This window comes from Periophthalmus magnuspinnatus, chromosome 11 (assembly GCF_009829125.3).
Source record: "Periophthalmus magnuspinnatus isolate fPerMag1 chromosome 11, fPerMag1.2.pri, whole genome shotgun sequence".
NCBI lineage: Eukaryota > Metazoa > Chordata > Actinopteri > Gobiiformes > Gobiidae > Periophthalmus > Periophthalmus magnuspinnatus.
This window is the reverse complement of record NC_047136.2, coordinates 16882292-16901875: the sequence shown is the minus strand read 5'-3', so window position 1 is coordinate 16901875 and position 19584 is coordinate 16882292. Positions and strand designations below refer to the sequence as shown.

Below are 19584 nucleotides of genomic sequence, written 5' to 3'. Positions count from 1 at the left end.
GTCTTTGTAAGTGTGTTCTCTTTTTGAGTATAAATGCACGTACTTGAAGGTGATTTTTGATGTTTTATATTTAGTTTTAATATTATCTGCTAGACTTGAGAAACAAATTGAATTAATGAATTTGGACATCAAGACCATGAAAATCAGAATATGGGGGGAGGGGGGATTTATTTTTGACACTGCGTGGAATATGAGTGAAAGGTTTAATTTGAGATAGTCTCGCGCTGCCGCCATTTTGTGTTCGTTGCCGCGAAGATGCATTTCAGGCAGAGTCCCAATTCGCCAAATGCACCATTCGAACAGTACATTTAACGGTGCATTTGGCTAATTGGTACATGGCCTCAGTCTCTGCAATCCACGCAAATGTAGTGTTGCACGGGTCAGGTTTGTTTTTCCAACCGCGGGTCCAGCAATTTGGTATTCAAAGACCCGGCCCGCGCGACGACATTTTTTTCAACCGACCCACTTTGCGTCAAAGGTTGTGTGAGTGCCTGGATGCTTCAAATTGATGTAACTGAAGGGTCTGAGCAATAACACATTTGAACAATTGTTAACAAAAACTTGACTTGAGATTACGTCTTTCCTTCGCGCGCGCCCTCTCTCTTCTCTCGCGCGCGCCCTCTCTCTGGCGTGTACCGGATCAGATGTGGAGAAAGGCAGACACAGGTACAGCTCTAGAGGACAGTGGTGTTTTATTCTTGTTCAATGCTACACGGGCATGTTCTCTGTATGTTCCTGCCACTCCCAGTTTCAGATTCGGATTCCCAAGAGCAGGACATTTTGTCCCCTGCATCAAGTTCAGTAGACTTTAATGTGGACAGGTCAGCAGTCACTGACGCTTCCTCAGAGTCAGCTGAGTTTCGGACAAGAGTATGGGTGTCTGAGTTACCGCCTGCTTCTGACTGTGTTGTAAATGCGGTAGGTTGTGATCTGCTGGATGATACAGTCCCAAGTAATGTGCCAGTGACTGCAGCAGTTGAACAATGCTGTTCTGCCCCTGTTTCTTGCCCTGACTTTGAGGTTGCGTCGGCCCCTGACTCTGTCGTACATGTTGAGCCTCCTGTGGCTACAATTGACACTGCTCCTGACCGTAGATCTAGAGCTGGACGTTTGCTGAGACCAGTAACAAGACTTATTGAGATGATGCACCAGAAACCTGCATCTGCCTTTTGACTTATAGTTGTGGAATTACAGTTACTTATTCTTATTTTGTGGGGTTTCGCAACGTTTTTGGAACGTTGTCGTTTTAAGTTTTGCCTTTAATTTGTTTTTTGTTTTTTTTCTGTCACCTGTCTATTTTAGTTGGTCTATTCTGAGGTGTGTTACGGTTACATACTTATAGGATATGTAAGTGGGCATGTTCTTTTTTCCCTGTGTGCGTAGATGGGGTCTGGCCAATCCTTTTCTCACGCTAATCCTTGTAGGATGGTTTCGTACTGGGTCTTTGTAACTGTTTTAACATTCAAAGGTTCCTCATCTGTGTGATGGGTACTGTGGTATGTCAGTTTCCTGTGCGTGTCACTAGCACTTTGTACTTTCTTTTTGTTGGTACCTGTTTGCCTGTACTGGTCCTTTTTGGTTTCTGTAATGGGACAAGTGGAATTCAGCAGGGGGGAATGTAACAGAGATTAAATGGTATTGATTCCACTTGTCATTAGTTTAATTTGGTTTATGTATTGTAATTGAGTAGCGCCCTCTTGTGGTGACCGGAAGTGATAAGTGCCCCTGGCATCGCAAGCACCTTGCCAGTTGATGAGAGTCGGGCACGAGGTGGGTCACTGACTTTAGCTCTATCACTATAAAGTGTGTTTTTCTGTTTAATTATTCATTATATAATGACTGCCTAAGTGTACACATTAATTACGTAATCTGGGACATTTATGAGCTAATAATTGTACAACATATGAGTTATTACACAGTAATGGACTGTTACACGTGTTGTGATAGAAGCTAACTTTTGGGATGCTAATGTGACTTGTTACCCTTGTAGAGTGCTGCTCTCCGTGTTGAGCCGTGGTTTCCTGACCAGTATTTATGTTGGCTATACAGGTACATTTTATGTAATTTTATTGTAAAACATTTTCAATTAATTGTTTAAAATGGCCAGTTGATGAGAGTCGGGCACGAGAGTGCTGCTCTCCGTGTTGAGCCGTGGTTTCCTGACCAGTATTTATGTTGGCTATACAGATTAAACTACGAAGAACCGCACTGTGTACTGGCCACTTATTCACAACACAACGCAGATAAACTGTACAACAATCGAGGACGAACACCGACTGGTAGTTCCTGCAACTAGCTGGACTTTTGCACGGCCAAGTTCAGCGTGGTTACACGTACTGTATGATAGAAATGGCTTTAAAGGCTAAGGTGCAGTACAGGCAATGTCTAAGATTTATTTTTGCATTTATCAGATGTGACTCATCTGTGGACATGTTTTACATTTCAGAATGACATTTTGTTGACTGTCACAAAATTCAGCTATGGCATTTATTTAGCATATTACTTGATTTCTTTTTTTCTGAGCACCACTTGTTCTTCCATTCAATGTTCAACATTCAACAATGGCGTGTCCCGTAATGGCTAGAGAAATATATTTTTGTGTGACCTCATATTTCATAGGGTACAGCCTTGGTTCATAGTTCAATCTGCTGAGATGAAAACATTTTATTTTCTGTCATTTTGAGCATGTTATTGTCACAATGTATCTCACTGTTTTTGTGTGCGTTTACCCACTGGCTGGGTTTGTTTGTGTGTATTAACAGGTGATCCCACTTTTTGTTCTCAAACCACAGCAGATGAGTTTGTTGTTCATAGAGAAAATCCTTGAGGAATGTATTTGCTGTTTAATCTTTAATACGACCTGCACATGCATCACAGTGTGAAACTAGTCGTTATTTTAACCATTGTTTCACAGTTCACCCAGTTGGCTTTCATTCAACAGGGACCAAGATATCTAAAGTTTCAGACTTCCTCCAAGATGGCGGACTGAACAGTCGCATAGAAAAGAGCTCTGCAAAGTCGGTGAACTAGAACTCCACAAAAACTCGAAAACTGAAATTAAATAAATGGAAACGTAGAATGAGTGGAAAGGGATTGCGGAAAAGCCGTAAAAAACAAAAAAGCATGTCAGAGGTCGCTGAGAATGAAGAGAGGGACCACAAGGAGACGAAGGACGACGCGAGAGAAACAGATCCGGGCTATGCTAAGCTAATGCTTGAGGGGTTAGCAAAGCTCACTAAAGAGCTACAAGGCTTCCAAACCACGATGCGGAATGACCTATCCTCGCTTAAAACAGACCTCAAACAAGATATAACATCACTTCGTCAGGATATGGAACTGAAATTTAAAGAAAGCAACAAAGAGCTTGAAGAGCAAAGGGTAAGCCGAAACGAGGCCAAGACCCGTATTGCCGACCTGGAAGAGTGGCAGATGGAGGCTACTGATTCACTGCAAAATATGCTAACCCGCACAAGGAGCATGCAAGACAAACCGAACTTGAAGCAAGAAATAGGAGAAATAACATCCGTTTATTTGGTTTGCCAGAAGACAGTGAAAAAGACTCGGTCATAACGTATCTGGATCAACTGTTTAAGTGAGAGCTGGATTTACCAGAAGACACGGAGCTCCATATCCAAAGAGCGCGGAAGGTGCGCGGCCCCGAGCGATAGTGATAAATTTTTGGAAGTTTGAAACAAAAGAAATGATTCTTAAAAAAGCCTGGCAGAAGAGAATACGTGTAGATGACCGGTCGATTCAGTTTGACCACGATTACCCTGCAGAGATAGTACAGAAACGTCGCTCCTTCATTGAAATTAAAAAAGTTCTGAAAGACCAGGGAGTACGTTCTCAAACCCCCTATACAAGAATGCGGGTTTTTTGGAATGATGGCATTGTAAATTACAATAATGCCGCGGATGCGGCGCGGGATCTGAGAGCCAGGGGCTACGAGGTGAATCATCCGGAGGAGAGCGGAGGAGAAGGAGAGCGCACCCGGGCAGCGACGGGATGGCAGAGAGCCGGAGGAAGAGCATTCTCGACGAGGACGACAGAACGGATAAAGAAGAAGTTACGCGAATATCAGAGGTCTTAACAAGATTAAAGACTGAGCTATTGAGGTAATTAATAAAAGAAACCTCCTAGAAAACCCTCTCAGTCGACAATGGGCTAAAAAGAAAAAAGGTAAAATATGTAAACAATGTTATTTGAAACATGGCCCAATTATAAACGAATAGGCTTAGGAAAACAGAAATACCGACAAGAGTGGACTGATAAAAATTTCGCTGGACATTGCTAGACCAATAAATCTATCAGTAACATCTACTAATGTGTCTAGTGGCGGGCCCTCACCTCTAGGGGGGATTTCCTGCCCACCCACCAACGGGGAAATTGGGAGAGGCTTAGTAGCATCTCCACCATGGAAGTCATGGGTTTACGGTTCATATTTGGTTCTTAATGTAGGTTTACATTGTTCTTGTTTGTCTGGGAGCGCACGATTCTTTTCAAGGCTGAAGACATGCATAATTTAAATATAGTTTCATTGAATGTGAATGGGTTAACTACTCCTAGAAAGAGAGGGAAGGTACTACTAAAACTGAAAAAAGAAAAAATACATTTTTCTCTATTGCAGGAGACACATCTGCGCGACGAGGAACATGAATGTCTAAAAAAAAATGGGTTTTAGGAATACATATTGTAGTTTGTTTAAACAGGGGCGTAAACGAGGAGTGGCAGTTTTGATATCTAATACTATAAACTTCAAACTTGAAAAGGAAATTAAAGAAAAAGAAGGCAGATATATTATAGTAAAGGGAAAATTGGAAAATGAGACTATTACAATAATTAATGTTTATGCCCCTCCTGAAAGTGATAAACAGTTCTTCAAATCATTGTTTAACGTTGTGGCAACAGAAGCAGAGGGAACTCTAATCTGTGGAGGGGACTTTAATATTATATTGAATCACAAACTGGACACAACCAGTGTTCAAAGACATAAAAAAAGCTTGACTAGATTTGTAAAAATATCACTTGAAGAACTGGGACTGGTGGACGTGTGGAGGGCTCTCAATCCCTTTCAGAGGGACTATACTCACTACTCCCAGAGTCACCAAGTCCACTCACGGATAGACTATTTCTTTATAAACAAAGCAGATCAATATAAAGTAGAACAATGCAGAATTGGATGCGCAGATGTGTCGGACCATAATCCACTGAATATGAAAATTAATATTTCCAGGAAAAAACAAACTTTGTGGAAATTAAATATAGGAATTTTGAACAACAAAGCAATAGTACAAGAAATAAAAGACGAAATAAAAGAATATATAGAGCAAAATGATAATGGAGAGGTTGATCCAACAGTGGTGTGGGACGCCTTGAAAGCAGTAGCCAGAGGTAAATTAATATCTAAAACAACTTGGTTGAAAAAAATAAAAATGCAAGCTTATGAAGATTGTTCCAGAAAACTCAAAGAACTGGAGCATAAATATATTAAAACTAGAACATCAGAAATTAATCAACAAATTAAAGAAACAAAAAAATCTATTAATAACATATTAGAAGAAGAAATGGAAAAGAAACACATCTATTTTAGACAGAGTTATTACGAAACGGGACCAAGATCAACAAAATTGCTAGCTAAAAGGTTAAGAAAACAACAATCATTAAACACAATCTATAAAATCAGGGATCCACGTACTAATGTGGTAACTCATAAACCAGAGGAAATTGAAACTGTTTTCAAGGCTTTTTATGAAAGTCTCTACACTCAATCTTCTTCTCCAGACGAGGATGAGAGGAAGAACTTTCTCCAATCACTAGACCTCCCATCAATTGGCACTGATCAAAACAATACTTTAACAGCTCCTATAATGAAGGAGGAAAATTTTGAAAGCCATAAATTTGTTAAAAAATGGCAAATCGCCAGGTAACGATGGTTTTCCAGCCGAATGGTATCTAAAAAGTCTTAGTTGTTCATAATGATATCTATTACATTGGTCTAACTCATTCTAAGAATTGGTTCAAGATGAAAATCATGTTACCTTAATGTGCAACATTAACTGAGCAAATTTAAAACAATTAAAGTCCTTTATAACACATTTCCATCGGTTACGATATAAATTGTAAGTTGAACCAATGAACCTTATTAATTGATTAAATGTACATTCATTTAATTTAGAATTTTAAGTTGTATAAATGCATTACAATTATGTTCATTTAATTTTATATTTTTAAATTAGCCCATAAATGCCAATTCATTTTTTTTAATTGACCCAATTCAATTTTAAACATTGAACCAATTTATTTTTTATCAACTATTATAAATTAAACAAATTTAGTTTGACCAATTTAATATGTATCATTATGAACAGTTAAGATTATTTAGATGTAAATGATTACGATATAAATTATAGGTTAAACCAGTGTTTTACTTTTTTCAGTGTGGAAACCATTACAAAAAACAACAGATAATGCCACCAAGTCAAGTTACAAATCAGATCCGTGGAGAGGTGACCCCGCTCTCAGTAAGAAAGCATGTTTTTCAAGGTAGTTTTTGAGCAACAAAAACATCTGTAATTCCATAAATGCAAGATAATGCCATACTGTGGAACATTTTTGTCTGATTTCGCTGAGACAAGCAGTTACATTGTGCACTGATCTAATACAGAAAGCAAGATGGGTGTAGTGTCTTGTCCAAGAGAACTTTATCAATATAAATTAGTTAAAGATGGAACTGAACTGGCTCTTTCACCTCTGGTCTTGCTTCTTGGGCACAGCCAGCAGGAGCTCTGTGTTGAGTATAGGGCTGCAGTAACTCAGTCAAATAAAGAGGACCAATAGAGTGCAAACACTGAAACACAATCAATCACATCGACATGAAATAGGGAGTGACGTGCTCTCGTCTCTTAGTTTTTGTCAGCAGAAAAGCAAACATTGACAATTCTAAGCTAGTTAAAGATGGAATTAAACCGGCAACCTTCGAGTTTTTGGCTGGGTGAAGTGGCTTAAGCAAAGACATCACAACAATATAAACTGGTCAAAGCTAAGATTAAAAAGACACCCTTTAGACAAATTTTTTGAAAACATTCAAATGCCTACCATAAGCTTAGATAACAAACAACTACTGGAAGAACCTATTACAAGTCAGGAAATAAAACAGGCAATTAATAGTATGCAAAACTCAAAAAGCCCAGGCCCGATGGGTACAGCGCAGAGTTTTACAAGGCATTTGGGGAACAACTTACTCCTCTTTTATTGAATGTTTACAATGAGGCTTTGTCAACAGGTTTCCTGCCACCTACTCTATATGACGCAAATATTACTCTAATTCATAAGGAGGGGAAAGACCCGATCGAACCAGGGTCGTATAGACCCATTAGCCTTCTAAATGTGGACAACAAAATACTAGCAAAAATTTTAGCTAGACGCTTGGAAATGGTCCTCCCGTCTGTGGTGTCTCCCGATCAGACGGGATTTATTAAAGATAGACAATTATTCTTCAACATTAGGCGATTGTTTAATATTATCTATACTCACAGCCCTAGGGAACAAAAATTGGAGGTCGTGCTTTCTTTGGACGCTGAGAAGGCCTTTGACAGGGTCGAGTGGGATTTCCTTTTCTCGGCCCTGTCGAGGTTTGGTTTTGGCCCTAGATGCATTTCTTTGATAAAACTGCTTTATGCCCGGCCAAAAGCATCTATACTAACGAATAATATCAGCTCAGACTCGTTTTTACTCCATCGTTCAACAAGGCAAGGCTGCCCCCTATCACCCCTATTATTCGCATTGGCGATAGAACCCTTAGCCATAGCATTGTGCAGCGCAGCAGGTTACAGAGGGATTACAAGAGGAGGCACAGAACACAAAGTGTCACTGTACGCAGATGATCTGCTTTTATATGTCACAGACCCGTTAGTCTCTCTGCCATCAATCTTAACCCTGCTGTCTAACTTTGGGAAGGTGTCAGGATACAAAATCAATATGTCAAAATCTATATTATTCCCTGTCGGCCCCGAAACGAAAGAATTGAATTCATTGACCCCTTTTCCCTTTACTATCTCAAATAGCTTCCGATATTTGGGGATAAATATTACAAAAGAAATGTCAGGCCTCTTTAAGCAAAACTTTGAGAGTCTCTACCAACAAACGGATCAGCAACTTAAAAGACTAAACAACCTTCCGATTTCATTGGCTGGTCGTATAAGCATAATTAGGATGAATGTCTTGCCGAAGTATTTGTTCCTATTCCAATGTATTCTGATAATAATAACCAAAAAGTTCTTTAAAAAGATAGACTCCCTAAACTCAGTATTTATCTGGAGGAATAAGACCCCAAGAATAAAAAAGAAGTTTTTACAACGACCCAAACCTCTAGGAGGCATGGGGCTGCCAAACTTTCGTTTGTATTATTGGTCTTGTAATATTAGATGCATGTCCTTTTGGGGCGGAAACCATAAATCTGGCTGGGGGCAGATGGAGGATCAGGCCTTTTTCCCAAATTCCCTGAGGTCACTGTTGTACTACACTTCAGATCTTTCCAAATTTAAGTGTCAGAACCCAGTGGTATCTCAGTCGTTAAAGATTTGGTCCCAATTCAAAAGATATTTTAAATTAAACCATTGTTCAGTTTTAACTCCTCTGATAAAAAACCAGGGATATATATTGCTGTCTGATAAGACATTCATACAATGGTACCTCAGAGGGATTCATTCTATAGCAGACCTGTTCATTAACAAAACATTTGCTACATTTGAGCAATTAAAACAAAAATTTAACATAGATAATAAGGATTTTTTAAAATATTTGCAAATCCGAGATCTCACAAGAGTGGCTCTGCCATCTTTCCCCAGCCAGCCTCAGGAATGTATAGCAGACAGGATTATGCCCCGAGACCCACTGAAAAAAGGTACCATTTCAAAAATGTATCAAGACCTCTCGCAAATTGACTGTATGATCACTTTGGACCATCTAAAGGAGGCTTGGAGCACGGACCTGGCAATAAATATCACAGAGGACCAGTGGTGGGAAGCTCAGATACGTGTCCACTCTTCCTCAGTGTGCAGCAGACATGGACTGATCCAATTTAAGATTTTGCACAGACTGCACCTCTCCAAACAGACACTTGCGAGGATGTTCCCAGGTGTAGACCCTTCCTGTGAACGCTGTGGGCGTGGTCCTGCTTCTCTATCCCACACTTTCTGGGAATGTCCCAATATCACTCTTTACTGGACAAGGTTATTCGAGACCCTAACTGTGATCCTCAAAACTCCAATTCCAATGGATCCAATCACTGCACTTTTTGGTGTGCCTCCTGCAAATGTGAACCTTAATAGCAAGCAGAAGAATATCCTGAGTTACGTCACATTGTTGGCCCGACGTTTAATTCTATTGAACTGGAAGAACAATAATCCTCCAACTCACCAAAACCTTCTGAGGGACATAATTCAACACTTAGGACTAGAAAAGGTAAAATTTTCACTGAGAAACAAACAAGAACTCTTTTATGCTATCTGGCAGCCCTTTATTGATTATTTTAATAACAAATGAGTATCAAGATGGTCCTTCTATATGTATAGAACTATAGAACTGTAGAAATGTGTTCATATATGTATATGAACAGGTGCAGGTATTCTGTTCTGTTTTTTTTTTGTTTTTTTTAAATTATTATTTTATTTATTTATTTTTAAATTATTATTATTATTATATTTTTTTTTCTTTCTCATTTATTTAAATATGTGTGTATGTATATATGTATATATATATATATATATATATATATATATATATACACATGTGTATGTATGCGTGTATATATGTATATTAATTTATTTTTTATTAATTTATTTTCTTTACTTACTTTGTTCAATTGTTCAAAAACGTAATAAAAAGAGTTAAAAAAAAAAAAAGACACCCTTTGAGTTGTGGCGCCAAACTGTCTTGCCCAAGGAAAACGAAGACAATATAAACTAGTTAAAGTTGAAATTGAACCAGCAAACTTTGAATTTTTGGGGAAAACTGGGGTAAGTGTCTTACCCAAGAACACAACGATAATATAAATTGGTCAAAGCTGGGATTGAACCAGAAACTTTTGAGTTTTTAGGACAAACACCCTACTGTTATCCAAAGATAATGGCATGCTATAGGCTGACACTCCTATGATGCTGTTTGACGAAGCTCTCCCTCCTCTCTTTCCTGACCGGTGTGGGCTGCTCTATGGGGTCCCTGTGCGCCGCCCCCTGGACTACCCCTGCCTCCCCCCCCCCCACCTCTACAGGAGCAGCAGTAGCTGGGAGCAGGGTGCTGAGTGGCCGGCTGTGGTGGGCTCCTCTCCTCTCCCAGCCCTCACCCCGCACGCTGCCGCAGTCACTCATGTCGCCCAGGTGCTCCACAGAGTCGCACTTCTCCAGGTCCGAGGCGATGGTTTGCAGGCTGATGACGGATAAGCGGTCGGAGCCCTCAGGACCCTCGAGACCACCCTCCTGCTCCGCATGGCCCCACCCACTCTGACGGTGACGCTCCACCCACTGCTGCGCCCAGTCGCTGTTGGCTCCTCCCATCTGTGGGGATGTGAAAATATCAACTGTGTCAAGAATCATATAAGGTCTAAACACCTGCATTTTCATTTTCAAATTTACGGATAAATCAGAAGCTTACACCTAAAACAAGACTAATCCAGGGCTACAGTAGAGCTACAACAGGGGTAAGTCACCTAAATCTGGACTAAACAAGGTCTAGACTAAAGGTGTGTTCACACTTGGACACTCACACCTTATCAAAATAGGGACTAAACACGGACTTCACCCGGACAGGAACAGGACCAAACCAAGTCTGGATAAGATATAAAGATACTAAAATCAGGATCAAACAAGTAAAAAAGTGTGAATGCACCAAATCTAAATCTATCAGAACTAAACCAGGTATAATCAGTCAAGACTAAAACCAGACTACATTAAAACTTCAATTCACACTTCAAACTCTGCCTTCGCAGCAAGGTATCTGTAATCAGAAACACCTGGTCTGATCAATGTTTTTGACCAGACCAGACAAATGCAACTTATTTGCTATAAAATTTAAAAAAGCACTTGGAACAGTAAATGCTATTAATGCAGACGTAGACCCCACCTGTACACTGACACTGGCCCGGACCTCTGCCTCAGCCCCCACAGGAGAGCTGCGACCTCCACACATCACATGGTTCCCTCTGCTGGTGTCTGTGATCCGGCCTCTCTGAGCGTGGATCTGTTCACTAATCTGCTCCAGGTTCCTGAGGGCCACAGAGTAACGTGTCTTCACTTTAGAAACCTGCTCCTCCAGGTGCACCACTTTAGCCTTGTGCTCCTGAAACAAAGCACAGGCAATGTGTTTAGCCCTACATGTCAAGGAAGCGTGGAGGTCCTGTAAGGAAAAATAATGTGGGAAGTTTTGGCCTTTTAATAATTTCTGTTTATGCTTACTACTGTATACAATATAGATACACACTCAAGACATCAAAAGTATGAAGCAAGATATATGGAATTATGTAGCAAAAACAGTTCCTCAAAGCAGTCACACTTTGCTTTGGTCACAGCACTGCAAACCCTTAGCCTTCTCTCAATGGAATTTTAGAGCAAACTGAGCAAGCTGGGTGAAGTGTCTTGCCAAAGGAAAACATGATAATATTAACTAGTTAAAAATGGAACTAAAAGGGCAACTAGTGTTGCTGTGTGTTAGCCGTTTAGCTCACCTGCTGCTACCTGCTGCTTCCCTCCACATTTAAAGTCCAACCCAGCAATGCTGATCTACTGTGTGCGGCTTGTCTTAACCTGGTTCATCCTGTCTGTAATCCACCACTCTTCACAAGCACTGTTCCAGTATGCACCCACGGAGTTTTTCTTATACAGAAGTCCATTCAATTCACCAGCGCCTGCTTTACTTCAGTACCCGGACATACTGTATGTGCCCCGGCGCAGAGTTACACACCGGGGCGCACAAAGAAACTTTGAATATGGCACTTCCAGCACCATCCAGTCCTTCTGGTCTCTGGCCCGTCACCCACGGAGACACCCGGGACGACGCGCGGACTCCTCAGTGCTAACCCGTGTCCCGAGGTTGGCTAATGTGGCTAGCGCGGCTACCCGGCTTAACAGCACACCGGTCAAAGTCGGGCTTCTGAATGTCCGCTCCCTCACGGGCAAGGGCCAGCTTGTCCAGGACCTCCTTGCGGACCACCGGGTGGACTGTTTGGCGCTGACGGAGACCTGGCAGCAGCCAAACGACTACACTGCTCTCAACGAGGCCAGTCCACGAGGGTTTGTTTACCAGGCTGAACCGCGTGTGTCTGGCAGAGGGGGCGGGGTCGCGCTCATCCACCGTGAAGATTGGAGGGTGGTGCCAGTGAGTGTCCCTGCCTGCCACTCATTCGAGACAACTGTCTGTCAACTATCTGGACCTATCCCCACCATCATAGCCACAGTTTACCGACCACCAAAACAACACAAGGATTTTATCACAGACATCACAGCATTTTTATCTCACCTCATCACACTGTCACCGCACGTCATACTCCTGGGAGATTTCAATATACACATGGACAATTACAACAACTCACTCACCAAAGAATTCACCTCTTGTCTAGACAGTTCTGGTTTTAAACAATACGTCAATTTTCCCACACATAACAAAAAACACTCCCTGGACTTAATATGCTGTACTGGAATAACCCCATTGGACCTTCAAACCCACTACATCCCCTTCTCTGACCACCTGCTAATTTCATTCAATATCAACCTGTGTTTCAAAAAATCCAACCCACCTCGCACTATACAGTTCCGTAATATCAAGGACATTAACCCGGACCATTTCTCATCACTCATCAATAACCTCCCCAGTGCTGAAGGCCTTTCTACAACAGATGAGTTTCTTACACACTACAACACACACCTCCACCACATACTCAACACCATAGCCCCACTCAAAACTCGGTCCGTTTCATTCACTCACTCTGCACCCTGGTACACCCCCACCCTCAGACACCTCAAAACACAAGGCCGCAGACTGGAGAGACTGTACAGGAAAACTGGACTCACCATACACAAAGACATGCTCATCTCACACATGCTCCATTACAAACAATCCATATCTACAGCAAGATCCACATACTACTCAAATTTAATCAGTTCACATGAAGGAAACTCAAAAACACTATTCTCACTCCTCTCACAGATCACAAAACCCCCGGACTCACTTCCACCTCACCTCTATTCCTCAGAATTTTGCAATAACCTGGCTGCTTTCTTCACCACCAAAATTCAACTGATTCATCAGCAACTCAACCCCTCTGTTTCAAACCCACCTGTTTCATCTTCCGCTTCCCCAATGCACCTGCTTTCTTCTTTCACCCTGCCCTCTGTCACCCAAATCTCTACTTTCATTCGGAACTCCAAATCCTCCACCTCTCAACTAGACCCTCTCCCTACTGTCCTCATCAAAACCTCCATCCCTGTACTGTCCCCCCTCATAACTGATATCATTCACTCCTCTCTCACCTCCGGTACTGTTCCCTCCACCCTCAAAACTGCTGCCGTCACTCCGATACTCAAAAAACCCGGTTCTGATCCCTCTGACCTCAATAACATTTCCAAACTCCTTGAGAAAACTGTTGCTGCCCACCTCCACACCCATCTTTCCTCCAATAACATCTACGAACAATTTCAATCTGGCTTCCGTCCCCTCCATAGCACTGAAACTGCCCTTTTGAAAATCACTAACGACCTCCTCCTCTCTGCTGACTCTGGTTCACTCTCCATCCTCCTCCTGCTAGATCTCAGTGCAGCATTTGACACCATTTCACACTACATCCTCCTCGACAGACTTTCCTCCATCGGTGTCTCTGGTACTCCCCTCTCCTGGTTCCACTCCTACCTCTCAGATCGCTCTCAGTTTATTCAGCTCAAGTCATTCACCTCACACCCCTTCCCTGTCATATCTGGTGTTCCTCAGGGTTCTGTCCTCGGTCCTCTGCTCTTTCTAATCTATCTTCTCCCTCTTGGTTCCAGCTTTAGAAAACACCACATTCACTTTCACTGTTACGCGGATGACACCCAGCTCTACATTTCCAGTAAACCCAACTCTACACTTCCACCCTCCTCCCTGACAGACTGCCTCACTGAAATACAAACCTGGTTCACCTCAAACTTCCTCAAACTTAACGGCAATAAAACAGAACTCCTACTCATCGGCACCAAATCCACCCTAAGCAAAATAAATCCTTTTTCCATATCCATTGATGGCTCCTCTATCTCCCCCTCCCCTCAGGTAAAGAGTCTGGGTGTCATCCTCGACAGCACACTTTCCTTCACCTCCCATATCAACAACATCACCCGGTCCGCCTATTTCCACATCAGAAACATCCACCGCCTCCGTCCCTCACTCACCCCACACACCACCGCCATCCTCATCCATAGCCTGGTCACTTCCCGTATTGACTACTGCAATTCTCTTCTGTTCGGATTCCCACAGAAATCACTCCATAAACTCCAACTGGTCCAAATCTCAGCTGCCCGCATTATCACACACACACCCTCCCATCACCACATCACACCTGTCCTGCAACAGCTCCACTGGCTCCCCATCACGCACCGCATACACTACAAAATCATACTCCTCACATACAAAGCTCTCCACAACCTGGCCCCTCCATACTTGTCTGAGCTCATTCACATCTCCACACCTGCACGCTCCCTCCGCTCCTCCTCTTCCCTGCACCTCACTGTCCCTCCTGCCCGTCTTGTCACTATGGGGAGCAGAGCCTTCAACTCTGGAACTCCCTCCCCCATGACCTCCGCAACACACACTCACTCCCACACTTCAAATCTAAACTCAAAACTCATCTGTTTAGAAAGACCTTCTCACCCTGACCACTCTGACCATAACTGCTCTGTCTTTTAATCTATATTTGTTTTTAAATGTATTTTTAATCATTTTACATTGTTTCAATTTGTATTGTTTACATATGTATGTACGGCGACCTTGAGAGCCTTGAAAGGCGCCTAACAAATAAAATGTATTATTATTATTATTATTATTATTATTATTATTAACTTTTGGTGCTTTGGACAAACTTGGCAAGCTGGGTGAAATGTCTTACCCAAGGAAACATTGACAAAATATGTAGTTACTATACACTGCCTGGCCAAAAAAAAAATTCGCCATCTGGATTTAACTAAGCAAATAGGTTGGGGTTGCTGCAGTTGGTCAGGTCTAGTTTCAGCAATAGTCTGTGCTCAAAGATTGAGGTCAGCTGACTACCTGAATATACTGAATGACCAGGTTGTTCCATCTATGGATTTGTTCTTCCCTGATGGGACGGGCATATTCCAAGATGACAATACCAGGATTCATCGGGCTCAAATTGTGACAGAGTGGTTCAGGGAGCATGAGACATCATTTTCACACGTGGATTGTCCACCACAGAGTCCAGACCTTAACCCCGTTGAGAATCTTTGGGATGTGCTGGAGAAGGCTTTGTGCAGTGGTCAGACTCGACCATCATCAATGTAACATCTTGGTGAAAAATTAATGCAACACTGGATGGAAATAATCTTGTGACATTGCAGAAGTGAAATCGAAACAATGCCACAGCAAATGTGTGTCGTAATCAAAGCTAAAGGTAGAACAATGAAATATTAGAGTGTGTGACCTTTTTTTTGGTGTTGACTTTTTTTGGCCAGACAGTGTATACACCAACCAGTCAAATGTTTGGACACAACCTCTCATTCAGTGTCAATCTTTATGTTTACTACGTTCTAGAAGACATCAAATGAAGTCCCCTGAAATGGTTTTCACTTCACAGTTGGGCCTTACTACAGTCATATGTGTTCATTCAAAGCTGTGTGGGAAGCTACAATGGAAATGATCATGGAAAAAGATAAGAAAAATACTGACTATACTGATATATTGTTTACATTATACATTATAACTTTTAACAGGTACTGTAGTAAGTATTTAAGAGACACCCATGCTAATAAATCCAAAACCATTCCATAACTAGACCGTAGTAGTGCTGGTAAAGCCTGGCAGTAGATCTGAGTGCCTTTTGGCTCAGTACATTTGAATGGAGTTGGCAGAGTCAGAGGGACAAATCATCTCTCACAGAACTCCAGCCGAATCCAACCTACTGCAACAACAGCATGAAGAGTTCTGAACTAGCTATTTTCTGGTCAGAGGGAAACGCCTACCAACTGTGCCACTGTTACCCTAATTAGACTAAAATGGTCTAAACATGGAATTTTAAATAGAGTCATATTTGCATATTTGCATTCACTCAAAATTAATGTGTTTCACATATAACCACATGCTTTAGTGCTTTAATGTCCCACTTTACCCCTAGACCATGAAATTGTAGACCTGTTTCACTATATGTTTCAGTAAATGCTTTCTCTAACTTAGCTGGCAAGTTATATGTTGTGATTTAAACTTTTTACAGTTCTAGCCTCTTCAGTGAGTAACAGTTGAACAGTTTGAGTTGCAGTTTTCAAAGCTGTGGGGTCATAAATATGTGTGTGTAAGCCACCTCCAGCAGCCTGGTGCATTGTGCAGAGGCAGCACTCCCAGAGCAGAACCTGGCCCGGAGTAAAGGACATGACCACATCAGCAGCCTGAGCAGCCCTCCCTCCAGGACCAGATTCAACTGGCTCTTTAGGTCAAACTAGGACTCCATCTCAGATATAAGCCATGTGCAATAATGTGCTATATTGGTTTAATCAATCATTCAATTGAGTTTGACAGCCTTCAAATGAAATGCGGCACAGGGGCAGGGGTGGTGTGGAGTTGTTCTCCCTGTGTCTGAGTGAGTTTTTTCCAGGAACGGTTTACCCTGTCAGCCCCAAATATGCACAATAGGTCAAATAGTCCGGCTAAGTAGCCAAAACGAAGTAGCCAAAACTGACAAAGACTGGCTTAAGATCTGGAGATGGGTCCCACTTCTCCTATAGGTTTGCCCCAGTGGCAATGAAGGATGAGTCAAATGCAAAGGACACATTTCCCAACGGGACAAGAAAGTGTACCTTGACCATAGTTAAATTCAATTTTTTCCAAAAAATTCTATACCACAGAATTGGCTTCAGTGAGTTAATAAACCAGAGTGAGGCTCAGTGATCTTGTGTTTTTGACTGATGCATGAGACGTGCATTAATGCACGAAAAAAGAATGAATCACAATAAAACACGTTAACACGCCCAGGCCTTAAAAAATATACAATGCCAAATGATATGGCTGTGGGGATAAAAAGCACTGTTTTGTTGCAAACAGGATAGTTAAAAAGCAGAAGAAAACTCATTTCAGTGAAGCCAGGATGATAATGTAATTCTTTACATTTTTGGCAAACTTTTTTTTACTCTTTCTAAAAACCTTTAATCACTGAACTGTTCCTGCTGTTGGGTTCAGTTTGAAATTTCATTATAAACTGGCATATGGTAAGAATTCTATATTGTTTCATCCTTTTACCAGGGGCCTACTACAAAATAGTTCATGATTAAAGCCCCATGGTGTAACTTTTTGACAAAAATAGACGAAAATAAAGCCTGCTTTTTTTTTTTTTTTCATTTTGCATGTTTTATTGCTTTTGTTGTCTTGTTTGACTTTGAGGAGGGCCATATATAGTAAGTAAGGGTTGTCAAAAATCATATACTAAGGGTTGTCAAATGTATCAAAAATCAGATACTAAAAAAGTCGCATTTACAGGATAAAAATAAACCTTTCCTGAAAAACTTTAGAATAATCTTGAGTTGTGTCAGAACAAATATAAGACCACATAGAGTAGTAAACATCTATGGACTGCTGTAGAACCTACCTGGGCGACTGAGTAATTACATTGATAAACACCACATGGTAATATTATTATTATAATATTATATAATATTATAATATTATTATATTACTATGATTTAATGTTGAAAATCACATTCTATTGTCTAAAAAAAGTGTTTTTTTAAATGGTCATCGTGGTATGGGATTGGATATGGCTTCCTATTAGGGTGTATCCGTATGGTAACATGGCCTGAACACTTGTCCATGTCCAGAGCAGCAGCCTATACTCACCTCCAGGATATGGTTGAACTGGGCCTTTAGTTCGAAGTATGGTTTGGACTTGAGGATGACCTTCTTGAGGGCCTTCTGAAGAGTCTGGACCCTGGCCTCAGCCTCCTGACACAGCTGAGTGACCCTCTGATGTTCTCTCTCACTGCGGAGCCGCTCTTCCTCTGCCTCGTTCACCTGTACACACACAAATAAGATCGGGGTCAATACTGGCTACTTTTATATCCACACCTAAAATCTGATCATGATCTGATTAATAGAGTTATCAGATAATTGAAATGTCATGTAAACAGCAGAGATGGGCTGATAAGTATATATATATTTTTTCATGGCCAATGCCATTGCCGATTGTTTATAAAATGATGCACTTCATAGCCATTAAGCTCTGTTGATATTTTTCAGCCCATGTATAGGGTTGATTTTGTCAATTTCTACCCAAATTATAGGATGACAACTTATTCACAACCACCAAACAGCTGTGCCCTATTCCCATAAAAACAGGGGCTGACTGGGAGTTTTTGACTTTAAGCAGCAATGATATAGCATATGTAGGTTAAAGAGTTTGTTACATTGTAGAGATAGTTAGGGGTGATCCAGGGGTAAAGAATCATAGAGAGACAGAGCGGTGTCAAATTAACTTATTTAAATGTTTAAGCTGTATTTATTATTAATTTATTATTTATTTTCAAATTCATTGTACTTTGTCTTCCAAATACAAACCCACTGATTAACTGACACATGCCACCGGGTGTTTTTGATGATCAGTTTCCTTTTGCGCTGTAAAGACCCACTGACTTATTCAAGTGTTCTGATGTTCAAATCTAACTTTTATTGATAACAATTGTAAATCTGATTTCAATTACAAAACACTGGACATGATGGTCAAGTTTTTGATGTTGTCAAGGCTGAAATACAGTTCGTTTAAATATACTGTATATTGAAACTTAAACGGAGTGAAAGTCCAAAAATACAGAACAATGAAGTGAATCAGTCCAAATGTTACATTTGAAGCAGATTTGACAGAGCCATCTCATCTTTAATCAGGCTTGAAATATGTATGTCTGTGTCACTTCAAAATGTTTGTTATTTTAGTTGCGATAGGAGTAAAAAGTACTACTTTTGATCATTTGGGCTACTTCAGCAGTAAGCCTGGGGACCAACAAAAATTGGTCTGAGGGCAACATTTGGCCCCTGGGCCATAGTTTGGACACCCCTGGTTTAAACCTAAAAGGCCTCTCTCTGATCTGAATCGTGACTACCTAAACCTCAGCACCTGCAGTCTGATCAGTGCTAGTGCAGCCACTGCAACTCAGTTTGTGAATTCTGGTGGTTCTGAGCTTTCACATGCGGCATGGCCAGTCCATTAGAATTGTGATTGTACTTTTTATATTAAAGTGGCCAATAAGGCTATTTAAGTATAATGACTTTAGTAACAACATTACTTTTACCAATAACGAGTAATCTAACTAATGACTTTCTTCTGCTGTAACACAGTTATAGTTGCTGTCAATATAA

At 41.1% G+C, this 19584-nt stretch overlaps 1 protein-coding gene across 1 annotated transcript in view; it reads right to left on the bottom strand.

Moving 5' to 3' along the window:
* Window positions 1–10133: 10133 nt before the first annotated feature.
* Window positions 10134–19584, bottom strand: part of sh3bp5lb (SH3-binding domain protein 5-like, b) — a 31886-nt gene continuing 22435 nt past the window's right edge. Inside the window, exons 5-7 of the mRNA XM_055225493.1 lie at window positions 18073–18246; window positions 11086–11334; window positions 10134–10553 (exon numbers count right to left, since the gene is read on the bottom strand). Of these exons, the coding sequence (XP_055081468.1) occupies window positions 10134–10553; window positions 11086–11334; window positions 18073–18246 (843 nt within the window). The remainder of the gene's footprint in view (window positions 10554–11085; window positions 11335–18072; window positions 18247–19584) is intronic.